The sequence below is a fragment of the Cebus imitator genome, unplaced genomic scaffold, assembly GCF_001604975.1.
Source record: "Cebus imitator isolate Cc_AM_T3 unplaced genomic scaffold, Cebus_imitator-1.0 Scaffold138, whole genome shotgun sequence".
NCBI lineage: Eukaryota > Metazoa > Chordata > Mammalia > Primates > Cebidae > Cebus > Cebus imitator.
The window spans coordinates 4,785,092-4,806,497 of NW_016107453.1; the positions used below are offsets into that span (position 1 = coordinate 4,785,092).

At 34.7% G+C, this 21,406-nt stretch overlaps 4 protein-coding genes across 4 annotated transcripts; all 4 read right to left on the reverse strand.

The window, feature by feature from the left end:
• Window positions 1-5,119: 5,119 nt before the first annotated feature.
• On the reverse strand, window positions 5,120-5,729 carry LOC108313537 (keratin-associated protein 19-3-like). Its single transcript, XM_017541961.1, has one exon. The coding sequence runs from the start codon at window positions 5,672-5,674 to the stop codon at window positions 5,450-5,452; it is 225 nt and encodes a 74-aa protein (XP_017397450.1). The 5' UTR covers window positions 5,675-5,729; the 3' UTR covers window positions 5,120-5,449.
• Window positions 5,730-9,743: 4,014 nt separating this feature from the next.
• On the reverse strand, window positions 9,744-9,908 carry LOC119473188 (keratin-associated protein 19-2-like). The gene has a single exon (XM_037743228.1). The coding sequence runs from the start codon at window positions 9,906-9,908 to the stop codon at window positions 9,744-9,746; it is 165 nt and encodes a 54-aa protein (XP_037599156.1).
• Window positions 9,909-14,681: 4,773 nt separating this feature from the next.
• Window positions 14,682-15,190, reverse strand: LOC119473187 (keratin-associated protein 19-3-like). Its single transcript, XM_037743227.1, has one exon. The coding sequence runs from the start codon at window positions 15,147-15,149 to the stop codon at window positions 14,925-14,927; it is 225 nt and encodes a 74-aa protein (XP_037599155.1). The 5' UTR covers window positions 15,150-15,190; the 3' UTR covers window positions 14,682-14,924.
• Window positions 15,191-19,682: 4,492 nt separating this feature from the next.
• LOC108313538 (keratin-associated protein 19-8-like) lies at window positions 19,683-19,979 on the reverse strand. The gene has a single exon (XM_017541963.1). The coding sequence runs from the start codon at window positions 19,941-19,943 to the stop codon at window positions 19,683-19,685; it is 261 nt and encodes an 86-aa protein (XP_017397452.1). The 5' UTR covers window positions 19,944-19,979.
• Window positions 19,980-21,406: the final 1,427 nt, after the last annotated feature.

Below are 21,406 nucleotides of genomic sequence, written 5' to 3' on the forward strand. Positions count from 1 at the left end.
CGTGCAGGTTTGTTACATAAGAATATATGTGCCATGGTGGTTTGCTGCACCTATCAACCCATCATCTCAGTTTTAAGCCCTGCATGCATTAGGTGTTTGTCATAATACTCTCCCTCCCCTTGCTCCCCACCCCCTGACAGACCCCTGTGTGTGATGTTCCTCTCCCTGTGTCCATATATTCCCATTGTACCGCTTCCACTTATGAGTGAGAATACTCAGTGTTTGATTTTCTGTTCCTGTGTTAGCTTGCTGAGAATGATGGTTTCCAGCTTCATCCATGTCCCTGCAAAGGTCACGATCTCATTCTTTTTTTATGGCTCTGTAGTGTTCCATGTGCCACATTTTCTTTATCCAGTCTATCACTGACAGGCATTTGGGATGGTTCCAAGCCTTTGCTATTGTAAATAGTCCTGCAATAAACATACATGTACATAAGTCTTTATACTAGAATGATTTATAATCCTTTGGGTATATGGGAGAAAATTTTTGCAAACTACCCATCTGACAAAGGTATAATATCTAGAATCTACAAGGAACTAAAACAAATTTACAAGAAAAAAAATACAACCCCATCAAATAGTGAACAAAGGATTTGAACAGACATATGAAAAAAAGATCATCATCAATGATCATAAGAGAAATGCAAATCAAAACCACAATGAGATATCATCTCACATCAGTCAGAATGGCAATTGTTAAAAAGTCAGGAAACAACAGATCTTGGCAAGGCTGTGGAGAAATAACAACACTTTTAAACTGTTGGTGGGCGTGTAAATTACTTCAACCATTGTGGGAGACAGTGTGGTGATTTCTCAAGGATTTAGAACCAGAAGTACCATTTGACCCAGCAATCGCTTGTTAAATTTTGAAGATGAGTAGGAACTCATTATGAGGAGTGAAGAGCAGACCATCCAAGGTGAGGGAGAGGCTACTAAAAAGACAAATATTTAACAGGATTATAATCGTTTAGGTGAATACACATATTAATTCAGTCGTTGTTTGCTGAGTATCATATCATACCTGATGAGCCAACTGCATGGCCCCTGCTCTTCTGTAACTTGCCTTTTAATGAAATTTCCTTTCATATCAGCATATTGAAAGCTTCATTTTCTTCATCATAATAGCAGCATTATGTGTCATCCCAGGGAGAGACATAAAAAGCCATTTTAAACAAATCACTTTCAGCAAACAGAATAAAGAAAGGTGGTAGATTTTGAGTTTAGGAGATCAGATAGGAACAGATGAGAAGCGCAGCCATAGTCCAAGTGGCAAATTATGAACATGAGCATTAGATAAAAGGCAAAACGGAATTGAATACATTTTTAAAGAACTACATATTTTACATATCTATTAATAGGATAGCACAAAATAGCTACCAATTGGCTGTGGAGATGACAGAAGAGACATGCAAACCTTCTCCATGTTCTGACTTGAGAGGCTGTGATGATCACAGTGTCCTTGTCAACCAATTGGACAATAACATCCACATGGTCTCTACAACCCATAGGAAGGTGCTTGGCAGAAACATAACTAAATATATAACAATATTAAGCCTCAGAATCTCCAAGTTCATAGCTCAAACCATAGATGGATCCATAGCTGCAACCTAGTCCTCTGTTTCCAAGGCCAGCAGTGATGTTAGTCAAACTTATTTCCAGAAAAAGAAAATACTTTTATTCAGATTACCAAATTGCTCAGGCATCCTGAATTTTTATTCTATACACACATTCAATACAATATTGATTCAATTGATCTTTCATATTAATAGAGCATTTTTTGTTGATTAAAGAGTTTTTATATTGATTTGTATTATTAAGAGTTTTCTATGACCAACTTGAGTGCAGTAATAAGATGTGACCATGATTATTATGTCTGAAAAATTCTTCTAGGTAGAGGAAAGAAAATTTAATTTTTGTTTCCATGTTTCAAGAAATTATTCACTCTCCAATTTTATCCTTTAACATTAATCTTGGCTCCTAAATTATGCAATCACTATTTACTAGCATGTTTAGGTATACATGAGACTATTATACCTCCCTCAAAATTAGGATCTACAGTTTTCATCAGGAAATTTTTCTCTACATGCATTCAGAAGAATCATATGTTCTAATATCTTACTGGTATATTGTAATAGACATCAACAAAAATTCAGTTTTCCCAACAGAACTATTTAGTGACTGCAATTTAGAAATATATCTCATGTTCCCAGCTTCCAATTCTTTAACAATCTAACCAAGAATAAAAACACTTTTTTTGCAATATACTTTTAAAAGCCATGACATTCAGAAGCAACACTAATTATATTTGGGTACAAATTAAATTTAACAGCATCTGGACAGTTCAGGTCGGAAATCAAAAAGACCTTCAAATAAGGCCAGCACTTAAACCTAATGAGGATGTTTTTTGTTGCTGTTTTTGCTTCCGTTGTTTAGTTTCCTAACTTGAAATACGAACTATGGTGTAGTAAAAAGGTAACAGTTTTTCTGTCTACAAGGTCATCTTTAGTAGGACATAATGTCTGTCTGGAGAAAATTGTACGGAATAGTAACTTCAGTTACCATAATCTACAGGGGCTATTCTCTTGCACTTTTTGGTTAGAACATAAAATAAGTAGCTAAAGCTAAAAACTAGTTTAATTAAATAATTTATTAACTCTTCTGTTTTGTCCAAGGGAATTTAAAACATACTAAACCTTAGACTGCATCATCTCACTAACAAAATTAAGTATTTTCAAAGGCTATCTGCCGGAGGGTCTTTGAGTCGCTGTCTTTCAATTTAACAGCACTTGGGCAGGTATCTGGTTCTCATTTCAACTTCACAAAAGATCAATTTTCTATGCTCAGTATCCTGATCTTATTACTATACATTATGTATAGATATACATGTATATATCAAAGTTTCGCTATGCGCCCCATAAATACATACCATTATTGTGTCAATTAAAAAATAAAATAAAACAAAACATGGACTGTGTTCTAAATATGATTGGGCTCTTAACCTATGAATTTTCTCTTTCTTTCTTTTTTGATTTTTTCCTTTCTTCCTTTCTTTTCTTCTCTCCATTTTTTGCTTCCAATGTTTAGTTTTCAAGTTTGAAATCAAAACTATAGTCTAGGTAAAAAGGTAACAATTTTTCCCTAAGAAATTATTTATAAAATAGTGCTCCTCTTTTGGATTTACAAGAAGATAAAAAGATTTTCTAAGATAAATAGTAGGGGTCCAAATTTGAATTTAAGTGGATTCAGACAAGCCTGGTCATTTCAGACAAACTGGTGGAACAGGCTTCTCTTGCTACTTTGAAAGCTGACTGAGAAACACAGCAGAGGAGGGTTCCGTCTGTGTTCACTGTTGGTGTTCCAAGATGCCTGGCCAGGGGTTGTCAACTTGTAAAACACGACCAAAAAGGACAGAAGAATTTTCTGGGTGAGAATAAATTCCAAGGGAAAAAAGATCCAGGCTCCTTGAACTTGACTGAGCAATGAAGCCAGAGTTGACAGCCAAGAAGGCTTCTTTTCAGTAAAGCCTCCAGTGTATTCTCATCTGACTTTGTGTCATCATCCATTCATGACAAGGTATATAGACTAGTAAGAGCCTGTAATAAAGTGCAACGAAAATCAGAAAGCATCCCCTCCTGCTTACCTCAATTTTTCTTTCTTTTAGTGTATATTTTTAAAATTCTTTATTTTTGTGGGGACATAGTAGGTAGATACATATATATTTATAAGGACATGAGATATTTTGGCAGAGGCTTTCCAAGTGTAATAATTACATCATGGAAAATGGGGCAGCCCTGCCCTCAAGCATTTATCCTTTGTGTTACAAACAATCCAGTTATACTCTTTGGGTTATTTTAAAATGTACAATTAAATTATTATTGATTATTGCCCCTAATTGTGCTATTAAATACAAAGTCATTATTTATTATTTCTAGTTTTTTGCATCTATTAACCATTCCCACTCCCCTCCCCCAATACCCTTTCCAGCCTTTAGTAACCGTTCTTCTATCTCCATGAGTTCCATTGCTTTGATTTTTAGATCCCACAAATAAATGAGAACATGTGACGTTTGTCTTTCTGTGCCTGGCTTATCTCACTTAACATAGGAAACTCCCAGGACATTGGTCTGGGCAAAAAATTCTTGAGTAATACCCAATAAACACAGGCAATCGAGACCAAAATGGACAAATTGGATCACATGAAGTTAAAAAGCTTCTGCACAACAAATGAGCCAATCAACTAGGTGAAGCAACAACCCACAGAATTGGAGAACACATTTGCAAACTAACTCCAATTTTTTTTTTTTGAGATGGAGTTTCGCTCTTGTTACCCAGGCTGGAGTTCAATGGCGCGATCTCGGCTGACGGCACCTTCCGTCTCCTGAGTTCAAGCAATTCTCCTGCCTCAGCCTCCCGAGTAGCTGGGACTATAGGCACGTACCACCATGCCTAGCTAATTTTTGTATTTTTAGTAGAGACACGGTTTCACCATGTTGACCAGGATGGTCTCTATCTCTTGACCTCATGATCCACCCGCCTCGGCCTCCCAAAGTGCTGGGATTATAGATGTGAGCCACCGTGCCTGGCCTAACTCCAGTTTTTTTGTACAACATTGTACCACTGGGTTCCAGTGCCTCATTGCAGTGGGAGTTGTATCAGTCATATATGAGACAATGGCCTTCAGGTAGATGCTAAATATAGAGTGTAGTTCTGACCAGGAAATGAGTGAAACTTCCCAATCTCCTTCTCACAGCTGCAACTGAAGGTGGAAAAAAGGCAAAGATATGCTTGGCCAGAACAATGGTATCAAGAAGACATTCAGCTAACAATAATGTTGCACAGCAGAATATGGGAATGACACTGTCCTTAATGATTCCAGGAACACTTAAGGGATACTTGAGAGGAGCTGACATCCTAAGTAAATAGATAGGGCCATATTATTTTAACTTTCTTGTTAAGATGGTGTCTTATTTGTTCTCAAGCTTCTATTAACATAGTAAACTAGAAAGATTTTTCATCAGATTCCACCATGGAGCTGCAGATCTCACTGCTTCATAAGTAAAACTTTTATATTAAATGCAAAACAAAATGTTAAATAGTAACAACAAAAGCATTGAAAAGAACAAAATATTTATATTTTGATTCATTTATTAGATAAAAGGAAAATACAGGTTTTTGCTAGGATCTTGATAGAAAAATAACATCGTGGCAATGGTAAGAAAAATAAAGCAAATTGAGAAGAACAAATTAGAGTGGTTATACATGAATATGCTCTCAAACGACAGATTCCAAAAGTAAAAAGACAACAAATATTTATAGAAGCAGCTTAACCATTGATAAATATCTATCCACTGATTCTGAAGACAATAGAATAGATGTTTCTGGAATGAAAGCACAGGCTAGGACCAAACACATTTGGACGTTTCTCCTCTGTTTCCAGTTTCAGCAAGTCATTTAGTAAGAGCCAGAGAATCCGTATCCTCCATAGCATGATGGAGGGCAGCATCCATATCTGTAGCCTCCAAAGCCAGAGCCATATCCGTAGTCTCCGAAGCCAGAGCCATAGCCATAGCCCAGTCTGCGGAAGCTGCCACATCCACAGCCATAGCCATAGCCCAGGCCACCGAAGCCTCCACAGCCATAGCCCAGGCCTCCGTAGTAGCTGCCGTAGTAACTCATGGTGTCAGGAGTAGTGAGTTGATTTGCTGTTCAGGCAAGATCCTGAGTGTGAATGCCAGCATGTGTATAAGGAGGCTTATATACCCTGGTCAGAGCATATAATGAGCATGTGCCCCTCTTTCTGTGTCGTTCCATGAATTACACTTGCTGGAGGCAGCTCGTTAATCTATTGTCCCCTGACAACACTCAGTAAGAATGCCTGAGCTTGTTTGGCTACCTAGTTAGGTTGTCCCTGGGCGTGTTGCTTTAATTTTATTAGAAGGGATTGCTGTTTCTTCAAAGTCTAAACATTCCAAACCCTAAATAGAATTATTTATTACCAGTCACTTAACATCAGTCACATTAAACATTCTTGAATTTCTAATTAAATGTATTCTCATCACAAGCATTTTTGGAAGTTGTTATAATTGATTCTACAAAATTTCAAGAACTAGCCAAGGTCAAGACTCTTAAACCCATCAGTTTTTTCATAAAGCACACATATTTTGTAGCATGTGAAACAAGAAAGATTTGATTCACCTGTGCATGTCCCTGAAATAAACAAATGTCCCCTAATTTATAGACTTTTAAAACTTTGATCATGCACAATTGTTAAATTTATTTTGGCCTTTGCACACCAGCATGCGAAACATTTGTTTTGTTTGAAGAATACAGCACAATTGTAGTCACAAGTAGAGAGACTCTTACAGGGATCAAAAGTCCATCTCATGTGAAGTCTTTCCAGAGTTTTCTATTTATATCCCAAGTCCCTTTTCCATTATATGTTCTACCCTCACTGTTACCCAAAAATTAGGATTATAATCTGCTACCATACAGAATGGTTTCTCTTTCTCTACTTTTTGTCATTAATTCACCTCTCTTATATCTTTTGCTGATCTCACTTCAAACTTCACCCAATTCTTTTTCTCCACAGTTCATTACTATATCCAGGTAAAGTTTGAACTAGGTAAAATGTTCTGGCTACAACCTATTTACTCAAATCAACATTTATTCTTTCCATGTAGATTTCCATACTCAATATTTGCTCTTGTCTTTGTCTATTCAGTGCCTATGTTTTTTGTTGTGTTTTGTTTTCAAGTGCTTTCTAGTTAGCCTTTTCTAAGATATCAATTAGATCTTTCTAAGACATTGATTACAGTGTTTCTTATTTCAGGCATATTTCAACTCTTCAAATTATCTGAAATTTTAAAAATATTTGTGCAACTTAGAATAACAAGAAATTCTCTAAATGTGAGGCACAATTATGAAAAATATAGAAAAGAAGGAGAATCTCTTTAGGGAGAGCTGACCAGAGAGTCCTTCAGTTCAGCCCAGAGAGTTAGAAATACCCAAGCATTCCCTCATACCTGATTAAACCTCATCCAGATTTATGTGTATCTTGAAACTTGGAACTCCAAAAATGTATCAGTTTTACATGAGTATAATCATACTGCTAAGCTTTTTTTAGATTTATGAGTAGTTGAATGACACATTTTAAAAAGTTTTACTTCATTTAAAATTTTTATTGATATGTATTTTACATGCTTATGAGATACATGTGATATTTAATTTCATGTATAGAATGTAAATTGTTTAAGGTAGAGTATTTGAGATATCCATCACTGAATATTTATCATTTCTTTCTGTTGGGAATAAATCATGTTCTCTCTTCTAGCTACTTTGAAATACACAATATATTGTTAACTATAATCACTCTACAATAGAACTTACACCTTTCATCCAACTTTTATCACCCCTGCACCCACACACTCTTCCCAGCCTCCAATATCTATCATTCTGTTCTCTACATTCATAAGATCAACGTTTTAGCTCCCATTTATGAGTGAGAACATGCGATATCTGTCTATTTCACTAAACATAATGACTTCCAGTTCAAGTGACACTGTGTTTTCTGTTTGTTTTACAATGTGGTATTTCTCTGACCTGCTGAGTGTCAAAATAAAGCCTTGTATTTAGTTGGCATTCAAAAATATTATTTGAATAAATTACATGACTTTGACATCAATGCAAGGGCCATGAATAGCATAAAATGACCAACTTACTGGCTATTCTGGGAAATGTTGTAAAGCTGAACATGAGTTCCAACAAGATTTCTGCTGTCAGAGTAGCATTTAACCAAACACTAGCCTTCCTCTTTGATGTCTGGGTTACTATAACACAATCTCATCTCATTTTTATTCTCCATTTCAGAAAATCAGTCAAGTGATTAAATGTGGGTAACCCCCCATACAGGTCCCAAGGAAGGAAAGCTAAGCAGAATCCTGGCACAATTAGTGCCTGAAGAATGTCTCAGTTTATGGTGTTACTACTCAGCTATCTCCTTTTATATAGTCCTTTATATACAATCATATATTAGTTTATAGAATTAGGGCCTGAAGAATATGTCCATTTATAATGTTACTGCTCAGTTATTTCCATTTATATAATGCTTTATATAGAATCATATATTAGTTTATAGAATTGGGGCTTGAAGAATATCTCAGTTATAGTGTTATTACTCAGTTATTTCTTTTTATATAATCCTCTATCTATAATCATATATTAGTTCATAGAATGAGTGTCTAAAGAATATCTTACCACTCAGTTATTTCTATATATATATATATATATCTTAGTTCATACTCAGAGGAATGCCTAGAGTAGACATGGTACAGAGCATGAATTAAGGAATAAGTAGCTTATAGTCAGAGGAATGTCTGGAGCAGACACAGTGCAGAGCATGATTTAAGGGAAAAACAGTTATATCAGTACAAGAATCCACAGCCCAGGCAGCAGCGTTCAGTATCATAAAGATACCCGCTGTATGGCAGGCTGGGGGCAAGAACCACTGCTCCTGATAAAGGAGTTTTGACCATTTCTTGAAAGGATGAGGTTTCACTGAAGTTTATCTTCATTGAGATATATATATATATGTATATATAATTCATTCATACATATACACATATATGTACATATATATGTGTATGTATATATACATATATGTATATATGAAGTATATATACTTCATTCACATATATACATATATGTGTATATATGTGTATATATATGTGTATACACATATATATACACATATATGTATATATGTGAATGAAGTATATACGTATATATATACATATGAATATGTATATGTATATATATGAATGAAGTATATATGTATATGTATACATATGAATATGTATATGTATATATACATGTATATATATTATATATACATGTGTATATATTATATATACATATAGATATATATATTCATATGCATATAATATATATGCATATAATACATATATACATATATACATATATGCATATATGTATAATACATATACATATAAACACATATGTATTATATATGCATTATTATATACGTATATGTATATATGTATAATACACATACATATAATATATAATATATGCATATATGCATATATATGTTATGTATATATGTATACATATATACATAATATATGTATATATATTATATGTATGTGTATTATACATATATACCTATATACGCATATAATACATGTATATGTATATGCATATGTGTATATATGCATATGTGTTATATGCATATATATGTGCATATGCACATACATACATATGCATCATATATAATATACATATATGTATATGTGTATATAATACATTGTATATATACATGTATTTATGTATACATATACATATATACATATGTATGTTTTTATATAGTCCACTGTGTGTCTGGAAAAGCTGCAGACACTCAATGCTAGCAGTGAAAGCAGCCAGGAGAACTATGCGCTGCAGGGCCACAGAAGCAGAGCTGCCCAATGCCCTGGGAATCTACCCCTTGCATCAGTGTGGCCTGGATGTGAGACATGGAGTAAAAGGAGATTATTTTGAAGCTTTAATATTTCATGACTGGCCTACTGAGCTTTGGACTTGTTCGGGGCCTATATGTTTTGGCCCATTTCTCCCTTTGGAATGGGAGCATTTACACATTTATACCTGTACCCCCATTGTATCTTAGAAGTAAGTAACTTGTTTTTAAATCCCCTTAAGGTAACAGACACTGTGTTACTAAAGCAGCAGCTTAGTAGAAGCCAGTGGATCCATATCCTCTGTACCATGATGGGCAACAGCAGCCATCTCCATAGCCTCTGTAGACACAGCCATATTTACAGCCTCCATAGCCATAGCCATAGCCATAACCCAGTCTGTGAAAACTGCCAAATCCATAGCTGTAACCATAGCCCATGCCACAAAAACCTTCATAGCCATAGTCCAGGCCTCTGTAGTAGCTGTCATAGTAGCTCATGGTGTTAGGGATAGTGAGTTCAGTTTGCTGTCCAAGGCAAGGACCTGAGTATGAATATCAGCATGTTTAGGGAATGCTTATATACCCTGAGCAGAATATGTGATAAACATATGGCTATTCTTTCACAGCATTCCAATTTATTTATTTACTCGATGCAAATCATCAATCTGTTTGTTAGCACAAGGAGAGACACAAACTCATTAAAATCTTTGAGCAGGCTTAGTTGCATGGTTAGAATGCCCTTGAACTTTTTAAATTCTTTTTTAGATGGAATCTTTATCTTGTTGCCCAGGCTGGAGTGCAGTGGTGTGATTTTGGCTCACTGCAACCTTTGTCTCCTGAGTTCAAGTGATTCTCCTCCCTCAGCCTCCCAGGTAGCTGGGATTACAGGCACCTGCCACCACGCCCAGCTAATTTTTGTATTTTTAGTAGAGATAGGGTTTCGTCATGTTGTCCAGGCTGGTCTCGAACTCCTGACATTAAGTGATCCATCTGCCTTGGCTTCTCAAAGTGCTGAGATTACAGGCGTGAGACACCATGCCCAACCAATACATTTTTTTTAAATGACAAAATAATCTGCATCTTCAGTTACACAATTTAAAAATCGTACATAGAATTCTTCATCACTAAGCATATTGAATTATCTGTATTTGACAATATGTTTTCATTAAATATTTTCTCATTTCTCATTTTTATATCATTCCTTAGATTGTTCTATTTTACCACCACTTAGATTTAAATACATTGATCAAGTTTAAAACGTTTAAATCTAGTAAAGCCTTCAAATATCAAATATATTTATTGAGTTGAGAAATTAAGGCTATCCCTCCTTCAAAGGAAAACAAGCTTTTTGAAGAAATAAATTTTCTGATTAGCTGTGGTAAATACAAAGTAATGAAAAACACATAGTAGGCATAATATAAAACTACTTTAACTTCTATAACAGCTTGCAAAACATCATTCTGGCTTATCAACATAATAAACAAACTCACTTTTACACCAGCCTGAACAGCTTTTCAAAAATATTCTCCCCAGGTGGGACACAATGGCCCACTCCTGTAATTCTGAAGGCCAAGGTGGGAGGATTGCTTGAGCTCAGGTGTATTCATTTGTTTTACACTGCTGATAAAGATATACCTGAGACTGGGAAGAAAAAGATATTTAATTGGACTTACAGATTCCACATGGCTGGGGTGGCCTCAGAATCATGGCAGGAGGTGAAAGGCACTTCCTACCTGGCGGCAGCAAGAGAAAATGAGGAAGAAGCAAAAGCAGAAACCCCTGATAAACCTATCAGATCTCATGAGACTTATTCATTGTCATCAGAATAACATGGAAAAGACCAGCCCCCATGACTCAACTATCTCCCCCTGGATCCCTCCCACAACGTGACGGAATCATAGGAGATACAATTGAAGTTGAGATTCAAATGGGGACACAGCCAAATTATATCACCAGGAGTTTGAGAATAGTCTGGGCAATATAGGGAGACCTTGTCTCTACGAAAAAATTAAAAAATTAGCCAGGTGTGAAGATTCACGTCTGTGGTTCCAACTACTCGGGAGGCTAAGGCAGGAAGATTGCTTGATCCCTCGGAGGTTGATGCTGCAGTGAGCCGTGATCGTGCCACTGCGCTCCAGCCTGGGTGACAGAGAGAGACTGTCACAAACAAGTCTATTTATACCATTCTGCACTTTTCCAGAATTTGCTCTACCTAAAATGTTACCTAGAAATTCAGATTACCTTGTCTTCATGCTTTACAGATACCACTTTTCTTCCACTTCCTAGTCAAAATTCGTTCCACCTTTATTTTTGTCCTGACAAAGAAAACTGGACAGTTTTTTTTTTATTCTCCACGGGTAGTTTTTGAAAACAAACAATTAACAAAAAAAAAATCTAACTAGTTTAAGAACCTCATGAATTCTTGAGTAAACCTGCTAGATTTTATAACTTTCATGTTAGGCTAATGTACATTGCTGTTTCTGATGCATATAACCATGTCCAAGGGAAATATAATCCAATGGATTTTACAAATGAAAGTCACATTTTATTATTTATTATAAATGAAATATTAATTAATAGAATGTGCCCTGTTTTACTTAGTATTTTCAAATAACAAAATAATAAGATATATCTCATTGTGATACACAAATACACATATGTAGATACATGCACATATATGATTATATAATGCTGTGAAATATATTAACCAAAACACTCAAATACTTCTGCTTTTTTCCTAATTAAAAAGTAGAACAATTATAGTATCTTTTTCGGATAGTGATTCTGAAATTCAGTTGGAAACTGAGAAATGTTTACTTTTCTGATTTTTTTTTTCTCCGAATTCAATGGACTCAATGACTTGTACCATTATTTCTCTGTTATGTTATTTTTGGAAGGTTTCTCCAGGAAGATAATGAGCTAATTGTGAAACTGAGATCCTGCGTTCATGTGTGTAATTATGAAAGTTAAGTTTTCTTTTTTTTTTTTTTTTTTTTTTGAGACGGAATTTCGCTCTTGTTACCTAGGCTGGAGTGCAATGGCGCGATCTTAGCTCACCGCAACCTCCACCTCCTGGGTTCAGGCAATTCTCCTGCTTCAGCCTCCTGAGTAGCTGGGATTACAGGCGCTCGCCACCATGCCCAGCTAATTTTTTTGTATTTTTAGTGGAGACGGGGTTTCACAACGTTGACCAGGATGGTCTCGATCTCTTGACCTCGTGATCCACCCGCCTCGGCCTCCCAGAGTATTGGGATTACAGGCGTGAGCCACCGCGCCCGGCCCTGAAAATTAAGTTTTCTATTGGCCAAATGATAACTTTTATTTGAAAGATAAAGACATTTTTCCATAAATTCAAAACATTTTTCTTTAAGACATATAAAAATGAATTAAATAAATAATAAGATGTAATAAAATTTGATAATGCATTTGAATAAAAGTATAATATACAATGTTTCTCAATGTAATCACATTGATGGATGTTTTTATTTTTAGCTCTATAGAGCATGTCCATTGACTTTGAAACTATTAACCTGAATAAATAAGTGCAAAATAATGGAAACACACAACTGTACCTTCCGTTTATACATATTATTTTCCTATAACACCCAGACTGAATTGACTAGAAAAATAGCTGATACCACATGGCTAAACAAGTTTAACATTGTGACTTTCAAATGAAAACTTTAATCTTTTGAAATAGATATACCCATACAGATAAATATAGGTATACTTATAAGTATATATACACATACATATAGATATGCATATAGATGTTACAATTGAAATCTAGATGAAGATAACATCAAAATTAAGAGGTTCAATTCTCTAAATCAGAACAGTAAAATATTATAGATATAGTGATTCTAAGAAACCACCTTTACGTCCCCTGTAAATTCAGTCATGTTATGGAAACTGAGCAGAACTTTCAAGATATCCTCTTTGGTTTCATGAAGGGAGAAGACATGATGGGAATAAAGACGTCATGGTGGCACCTGCATTCAGAAGACCTTGGCAATAACCCTGATCCTGACTCTGCCACTAGAACTGGTGTAAGTTTTCTGAATGTTTTTGCTGTTGTCATGGTTTTTAACCTAAAAGATTAAATGAATGTAACTGCTACCGCTTAATGTTTGTTCTAGTTCAGCAACATTTGATGCTACTATGTGACTCAATCAAACACATTTAACAAGTTTTGACTGATTCAAACAAAATGTCTTGATTTTGTATTGTTTGTTGAATATATCATTTTACTTTAGAAAACAGTTGATATTCATTTATGTCTGTTTAAAATTTCATCAACAAAATGCCCCCCTTCCTATTTTTATCAGGGGAGTGGTTTAACTGAAATTCAGCTTTGTAAGAAAGCTTTGTAAGAACACTTTGGATCAAAGTGTTCTTGTCATCAGCTTAGGCTAAAAAATAAATTAGTTGACAACAAAGACTTATTTCTTTCCTTTGTTAAGTTGCAAATTTTTTGATATAATGATAATGGTGAAGAAGATAGCCATATCATGCCATGAAGATCAAGTAAGATAATAGAAAAGCTAGTTGAAAAAAATTAGTTAAATATTTTGAGCTAAATAGGTTAATCCAATGTGAAAAAAATTCTATACTAATTTAATAGTTACATACATCAGTTGTTCAATGAAAATGTCAAATAAATTAACGTGCAGAAAAGTATGATAGGGTGAGGTTATACCAAATACAGTAATTCTTGGAAAGATAATAAACTTTCATAATTAACCCAGTAATATGGTTTGATCTGTAACCATTTGCTTGCTTTTACAATAAAAAGAAACAAATTTTGAATGAATAAAAGGATTTGTTACACATTTGTAGCTAATTGACAAATACGTCCTGAATTAAATAAAATATATACGCTTGATATACAAATATATACGCTTGATATACAAATATATAGACATGTTAAGTTGGTATTAATTTTTGTTGTTGCCTTAAATCTGAATATTATCTAATTAAAAGCAAAATGTTGAAAAACATCAGATTTTTAACCATTTTGAAGTTCTTGTTTTCATTTTAATCTATTATTCTTTGGAGGTATTTATTTATCTATCTGCATGCATGTTTATGAGGTATGTGAAAAAACATAGATTCTCAGCCAAGGAGATAGCGTCTCTCGCTGACAATTGAGTAGAATGTAACTGTCATCACTTACATATAACTGAGTTTCATGAACAACACAGAACCATATTGTGTTTTCAAATTAGAATGTTTTATTGGAAGATAGATACTTCAACCAGTTATAAAAGCAAAAGTAGACGATACTAGGATTATGATAGAGATATGAGTGTAAATGGCAAAATTGCCTGAAGTTCTGAGATGTTAAATTATTTTGTGCAAATAGGTCCAGCATGATCTTGGTTGTCCAATGGTTGAAGTCAGCTTTGGAATGTCCTCTTGTAATTTGAAACACTGCGTCGCTGGGGCAGTAGTTTAATAGAATCCAGAGAATCCGTATCCTCCATAGTATGATGGGTAGCAGGAGCCATATCCATAGCCTCCAAAGCCACAGCCATAGCCATAGCCTCCATAGCCACAGCCATAGCCATAGCCCCGTCTGCGGAAGCTGCCACATCCACAGCCATAGCCATAGCCCAGGCCACCGAAGCCTCCACAGCCATAGCCCAGGCCTCCGTAGTAGCTGCCGTAGTAGCTCATAGTGTCCCAGGTATTGAGTTTGGTTTGCTGCTCAAGGCAAGGTTCTGAGTGTGAATGTTGACATCTGTGCGGGCATGCTTATATACCCTGACAGATCACGTGACAAACACTTGCTGTCTATTTTAGTGTAATTCTGCATGTTACGCTTAGCTGACCCAATCCTGACATCTGAAGAAGCCCTCAAGCTAATTAAAGTGTTTGAGCTTCCAATGCTGTCTTGCCATGCTGTCCCTTTAACATATTGCATCACTTTTATGAGAAGAAATTGCTGTAGCTTCAAAGTCTGTACATAGCAGACCTCAAATAGACTTCTTCATAGGCATATTGTATTACACAGCTGGTAATGCTATGTTTTGAAATTAAGTATTGCTTCATCTCTGGCTTTCCTGGAACTGTTTTGCTTCATTTATGATTAAATAAAAGACCCTGGTTAAATTCAAGGCCCTGAAATTTATCACATTCTTTCAGAGGTATCTTGTACCTCAGGTGAGGTCCCTTTTCAAAGAGAAAAATACATTGGAAAGACTGGAGCCATCTGTCCCCTGCTATGCATAACAGTAAAGAACTTCACCGGGTAAAAAAGTTAAAGCCATCATTCTCCTATTATTCTAGAACATTGGTCATCATAATGAATATTCTCTTTTATTTTGTTTTACTAGTTTAAAAAATAAAAATCGTTTTGATTTAACAACATAATAGAAAATTGCTCAAGCACTGAAGTCAAATCACAGTAATCAAAAATCTATTTTATAAGCAGCTTTACAAACTGTTCAAATTTTTTTTTTCATATCCATCCTGACTCCCTTACTGACATATTAAACATCCAAGGTGCTACCAAAAATGCACGTTATATTGCCCCCCTCTCTTATAAACACCATCATTCCCTTTCCCTGATCCACACAACTGTCCTCTTATCAATACACTCTTTTAATTCCCATTAGGGTCTGGGGCTAAGTGAGATGATGAAATATATGAATTCTCTTTGCCTCCCATCAATTTTCATTTAATACTTACTTAAATTTGTATATTATATAATATCTTCATTTTTTCATATTTTTGCCTTTATATTCCCTTTACCTATTGTACGTTCCTTTTCTTTCCTAAAAGAAAATAACTACCTATGCAACAATCCTGCATGTTCTTCATATGTAACCCAAAACCTGAAATGCCATAAAATTAAATAAATGGGGGAAAAAAAAAGCAAATAGCTAACTAATCTTTACTAAGATGTTAAGTATTTATTAAAGCACTAGATGTTGCAAATATATGCCATCGCCAAGGAACCTGGGAAATTCAGTAAGAGACTGTTACCACTGCGAATGTATTAGAAATCCCCCAAAGTATGTATAATGTGAAAACACGGAATGAAGAAAATAACAATTAAAGACAAAGAGTACCTCAGCTGACTCTAAGAAGTTAGTCACCTAGACCTAAGGCTGATCTCAAACCCCACCCACATAGGCCCTTAGCTTTAAGCTTAAATATATAATTTCTTATTGGATTTTTATTATTTTGAATACACTGTTCAGCTTTTGATGAGTTTATGAGTAATTTTCGAATTATAGCTTCAAATTATACATTTCTCCAACTAGATTTGTTGGCTGCAGTTCAATGACCAGCATGCAATAGAGACTCAATATATAATTGTTGAATAGACAAATGAATTCTAAAGTTCTTACAGGTAAAAAATGTTACATCTCATTGGAATGAACAGTACTATAAATGTATCCAAAAATAAGGATTTACAAGAGAAATTAGCTCAAATAGCTTGCTTTCTTTAGAGGAACAAATCACCTATCATTTTATTTGCTTTTTTGTTGCTATTGTTTATGGTATATTTAAAAATACTTAAGTCTTAAGTATACAAGTTGGTGATACTTTGCTTATACTTATGGACCACCTATATCAAGCATACCATAATTCCCTATATCTGTCTCTTGACTCTACCAGCTAATATTATTGCTGGTAGAGTAACTATTAACTTCCTAGATAAGGTTTTCTTGTTCTGTGCTTCACTTTAGTGGTCTCATATAGTATACTGACATTTTCCATTTCCATCCCCAATTATTCTGTGCATCACTGTCTATTTGGTAGATCTCTATCATATGTAATGTGAATTTTGTTGTTTTAATTTGTGAAAAGTAATCTACTACATGAATAGAGCACAACTGATTTATGATTCTGCTCTGGTAGACCTATATTTGAAGAATTTGGTGGTTTCAGTTTTGATTTGGTTTTGTTTTTGCAGCTAGCATGAACAAAGAAAGCTGCTGTATGCCTTCTTATAAAGATTCTTTTATTCTTTTATTTTTATTTTTATTTATTTATTTTTATTTTTACTTTTTGGGGTTAGAATCTTTCTCTATCACACAGGCTGGAGTGCAGTGGCACTATCTCAGCTCACTGCAACCTCCACCTCCCAGGTTCAAGCTATTCTCCTGCATCAGCCTCCCAAGGAACTGGGAGTACAGGCATGCATCACCATTCCCAAATGCAAAATAATTTTGTATTTTAGTGGGCTGAGGTTTCACCATTTGGCCAGGCTGGTCTCAAACTTCTTACTTTAAGTAGTCCACCTGCCTAGGCCTCCCAAAGTGCCAGAATTACAGGAGTGAGCCACCACACCCAGCTAAGATCCTTATTTTTAGACCTAGCCTTTCCTATAACTTTGTTATAGCTGGTATAGGAATTGCTAATTTGTAACATATCTATACTTATTTTATACATTACATATAATTATATATCATCGTAAATAACAAATACTATTATATATTATATAATATATGTTTAGCTTCCATAGTTTCTACCAATCTCAAGATACAGCATTATATTTACGAGTTGTTAAATTTACTGTGCCAACAGGGACGTTTGAGAGTTTCAGTTGCTTCACATCCTACCCTACACGGATCATTTTCAAACTCTTTAAAGAATTGATCATTCTTGTGAATACATAGTGATATCACTATGTGAATCTTGTGAATACAATATGATATTATTGTATTCATATATTCAATATGATATCAATATGATATTCAATATGATATCATATACAATATGGTATCACTATGTATAACTTGTGAATACAATATGATATTATTCTAATTTCTCTTTATTTGATTAATAATGATATTCAGCAATTTTACATATACTTATAGGCCATTTAGATATCTTTTTTTTTTTTGAGATGCCTGATTAAGTATTTTGTTCATTTTTAATTGGGCTAGTAATATTTTATTACTTATTCTCAGGAGATCTTTTTATATGGGTATAGATAGTTTAATACAGATTTATGTATTAAAAATATTTTCATTCAATATGTAGATTTTTTCACCTTAAAATGGTATCTTTACATAAATAAAATGCAATAATATAATAAACTCCCATTTTAAAATCTTTTTGTTTTATGTTTAATGTTTTCAGTTCTAGTTTTAAAAATTTTGACTACCTCTCACATTGTTATTTAAAACTTTTGTCTGTTTTCTTTAGACTTGTTCTATTTTTGTGATTATTTTTAAAAAGGCAGTTGGTAATTTGAATATTACATTTTTTATTAACTCAAGCTAAAGCAACATAATCACAAATAAATCAAACAGGTTTCAGACACTGCCAAATATGCATCTATTTTGGGGCTATGATCTTGTTGTAATGGGTTTTTCCTAAGATAAACGAAGCTCTTCCCTGAAAGTAAAGATATTCTGGAATACTTCTTTTAAATCCTGCAGTGACCCATAAAACCAATGAATCCAAGTTCTATTAATTTGGTCATACTACATGGTACTAGAAGTAACAAGTGCTTTCTCTAAGCGGTTAAATTGATTATTATACTTATTTATAGCTACAGAAGGCCTTTTCCTGTATTGAAGTAAAATACCACTCAGGATTAGGAAAATGGAAGAGCTATTGTCATCCTCTGTCAAACTAAGTAGTGTAGTCCTCCAATGGAATTATTGATCCAGTCAAGGGGCAGTGTACGTATTTAGACTGACTAAAAGTGTGGGTCTTACTAGCAGGCTGTATAAACCTATTCTTATGTTTAGTAAATAAGTCTGAGCCTTTCTAATTCTTCCTACTATTTTTATACCATTTGAATTTATCATCGTTTACTAATTACTTTTATTTAGATCTAGATATGCTAGAAATTGAGAGGTTCAAGATTCATCAAAATCTTATATACAAGGAAGCATATAGTGTGAAAATTAGACTAATCATCATAAACTCAGCTGTGACTGTTACATGAACACATAACGAGAATTTTAAGATTATTGGGAAGCTCTCAAGAAAAGAAATATGCAATGAAATGGAGAGTCAACATTTACATAAATAGATAAATAAATAAACAGAAACAATGTGTGCTATTTCAAATTGAGACAATTTATTGCAAAAGGAACTGAGCAATTCCACAGTTAGGAAAGTACAGATAGTGGATGTCAGCAGACATAATATAGACAATTATAAAATAATAACAAATATTCCTAACATCTTAGATCCTAAATGTTTTTTATCTTGGACTGGTCCAGTGTGACCTTATTTGATTCAATATTTGGTTAATTTGAATGTTTTTATGACCTCTGATGTTGGGTCCTCAGGGTAGAATTTAGAGAATCCGTATCCTCCATAGCATGATGGATAGCAGCAGTCATATCCGTAGCCTCCAAAGCCAGAGCCAGATCCACTGCCACAGCCATAGCCCAGTTGGCAGAAGCTGCCATATCCACAGCCATAGCCATAGCCTAGGCCACCAAAGGCTCTACAGCTGTAGCCCAGGCCTCTGTAGTAATTGCCATAGTAGCTCATGGTGTCAGGAGTGGTGAGTTGGTTTGCTGCTCAAGGCAAAGTGCTGAGTATGAATGGCAGCAGGTGTAGAGGGAGGCTCGTATACCCTGGTCAGAGCGCATGATGAGTCACATGCATACCTGATTTTTTGTGTGTGTGTATCTGTTTTAATTAGTTACTTAACACAAATCATTCATTTTCCTCCGACACAAGGAGAGGCCCTCATATTCATTAAATTGTTTGAGCTTGCTTTGTTGCTGGGTTAGGGCAGCCCTTAAAAGTTATTACATCACTTAATGAGAAGAAATTGCTGTATCTAAAGTCTTGGCATACCAGACCCTAAATAAATTTTTTCATAGCTAGACATATACATCAATCATATTTTATAATGTTGTATTTTTCAGTTAAATATTCCTTCATCTCTGGTTTTCTTTGAAATGCTATGCTTCACTGACAAATTAAATTAAAGAAATGGGTCAAATGCAAAGCTCTAGAATCTATCATGCCCTTTTATCTCATTCCTCAGCTCCCCACCCTACAGGTGAATTATCTCACTCCTGTGGAGATAAGAAAACAGAAGCATTTGAAAGCCAAAAGACATCAACTCAACTGTTCTGAACACCAATAAAGAATTCTAGGAAAAAAAAGTGTGTATATTTTCTTTAATTTTAGAACATTATAACTACTGTTTTTCTTTGCGTACTATCTTGACTAATAAGAAAAATTTCTGTGTTTTACAATTTATGCACCAATATTCATATATAATTCTAAACTCAAATCCATAGTTTAGGTTAGTATTCGCTCTTTGCATTCTATAGTTCCATGATCTTGACAATGATGGAACAACATTGTTCAGAAACAGATTTAAAAAAACAGTAATGAAAAATTTATCACAAAAGCAGCTTTAAAAACTGACCAAAAGATTTCTTTCAAATTCTGACCCATTTTTCTGATAAGACACGAACCCAAGGTGCTCCCAAACACGTATATTACATTTCATCTTCCTCCTTGTGTTTATGTTCAGCATTTCCCACCATTTCCTCACACATATATCTGATATCTTATGCAATCTTTCTTTAAAATTCATAGATTTTATTTTTAGAACTGCTTTACATTTACAGAAAAATTAAGGATGAAATACAGAATATGCCTATACTCAGTCACACATATAAATGCTTCTCAGTATTATTAATATATTGCAGCTGGGTGCAGTGGCTCATACCTGTAATCCGAGCACTTCGGGAGGCTGAGGCGGGTGGATCACGAGCTAAGGAGTTCGAGATCAGCCTGGCCAAGATGGTGAAACCCTGTCTCTACTAAAACTACAAAGTACAAAAAAATTAGCCAAGCGTGGTGGTGGATGCCTGTAATTCTAGCTACTCGGGAGGCTGAGGCAGACAATTGCTTAAACCCGGGAGCTGGAGGTTGCAGTGAGCCGAGATTGCACCACTGCACTCTAGCCTGGGTGACAGAGAGAGACTCTA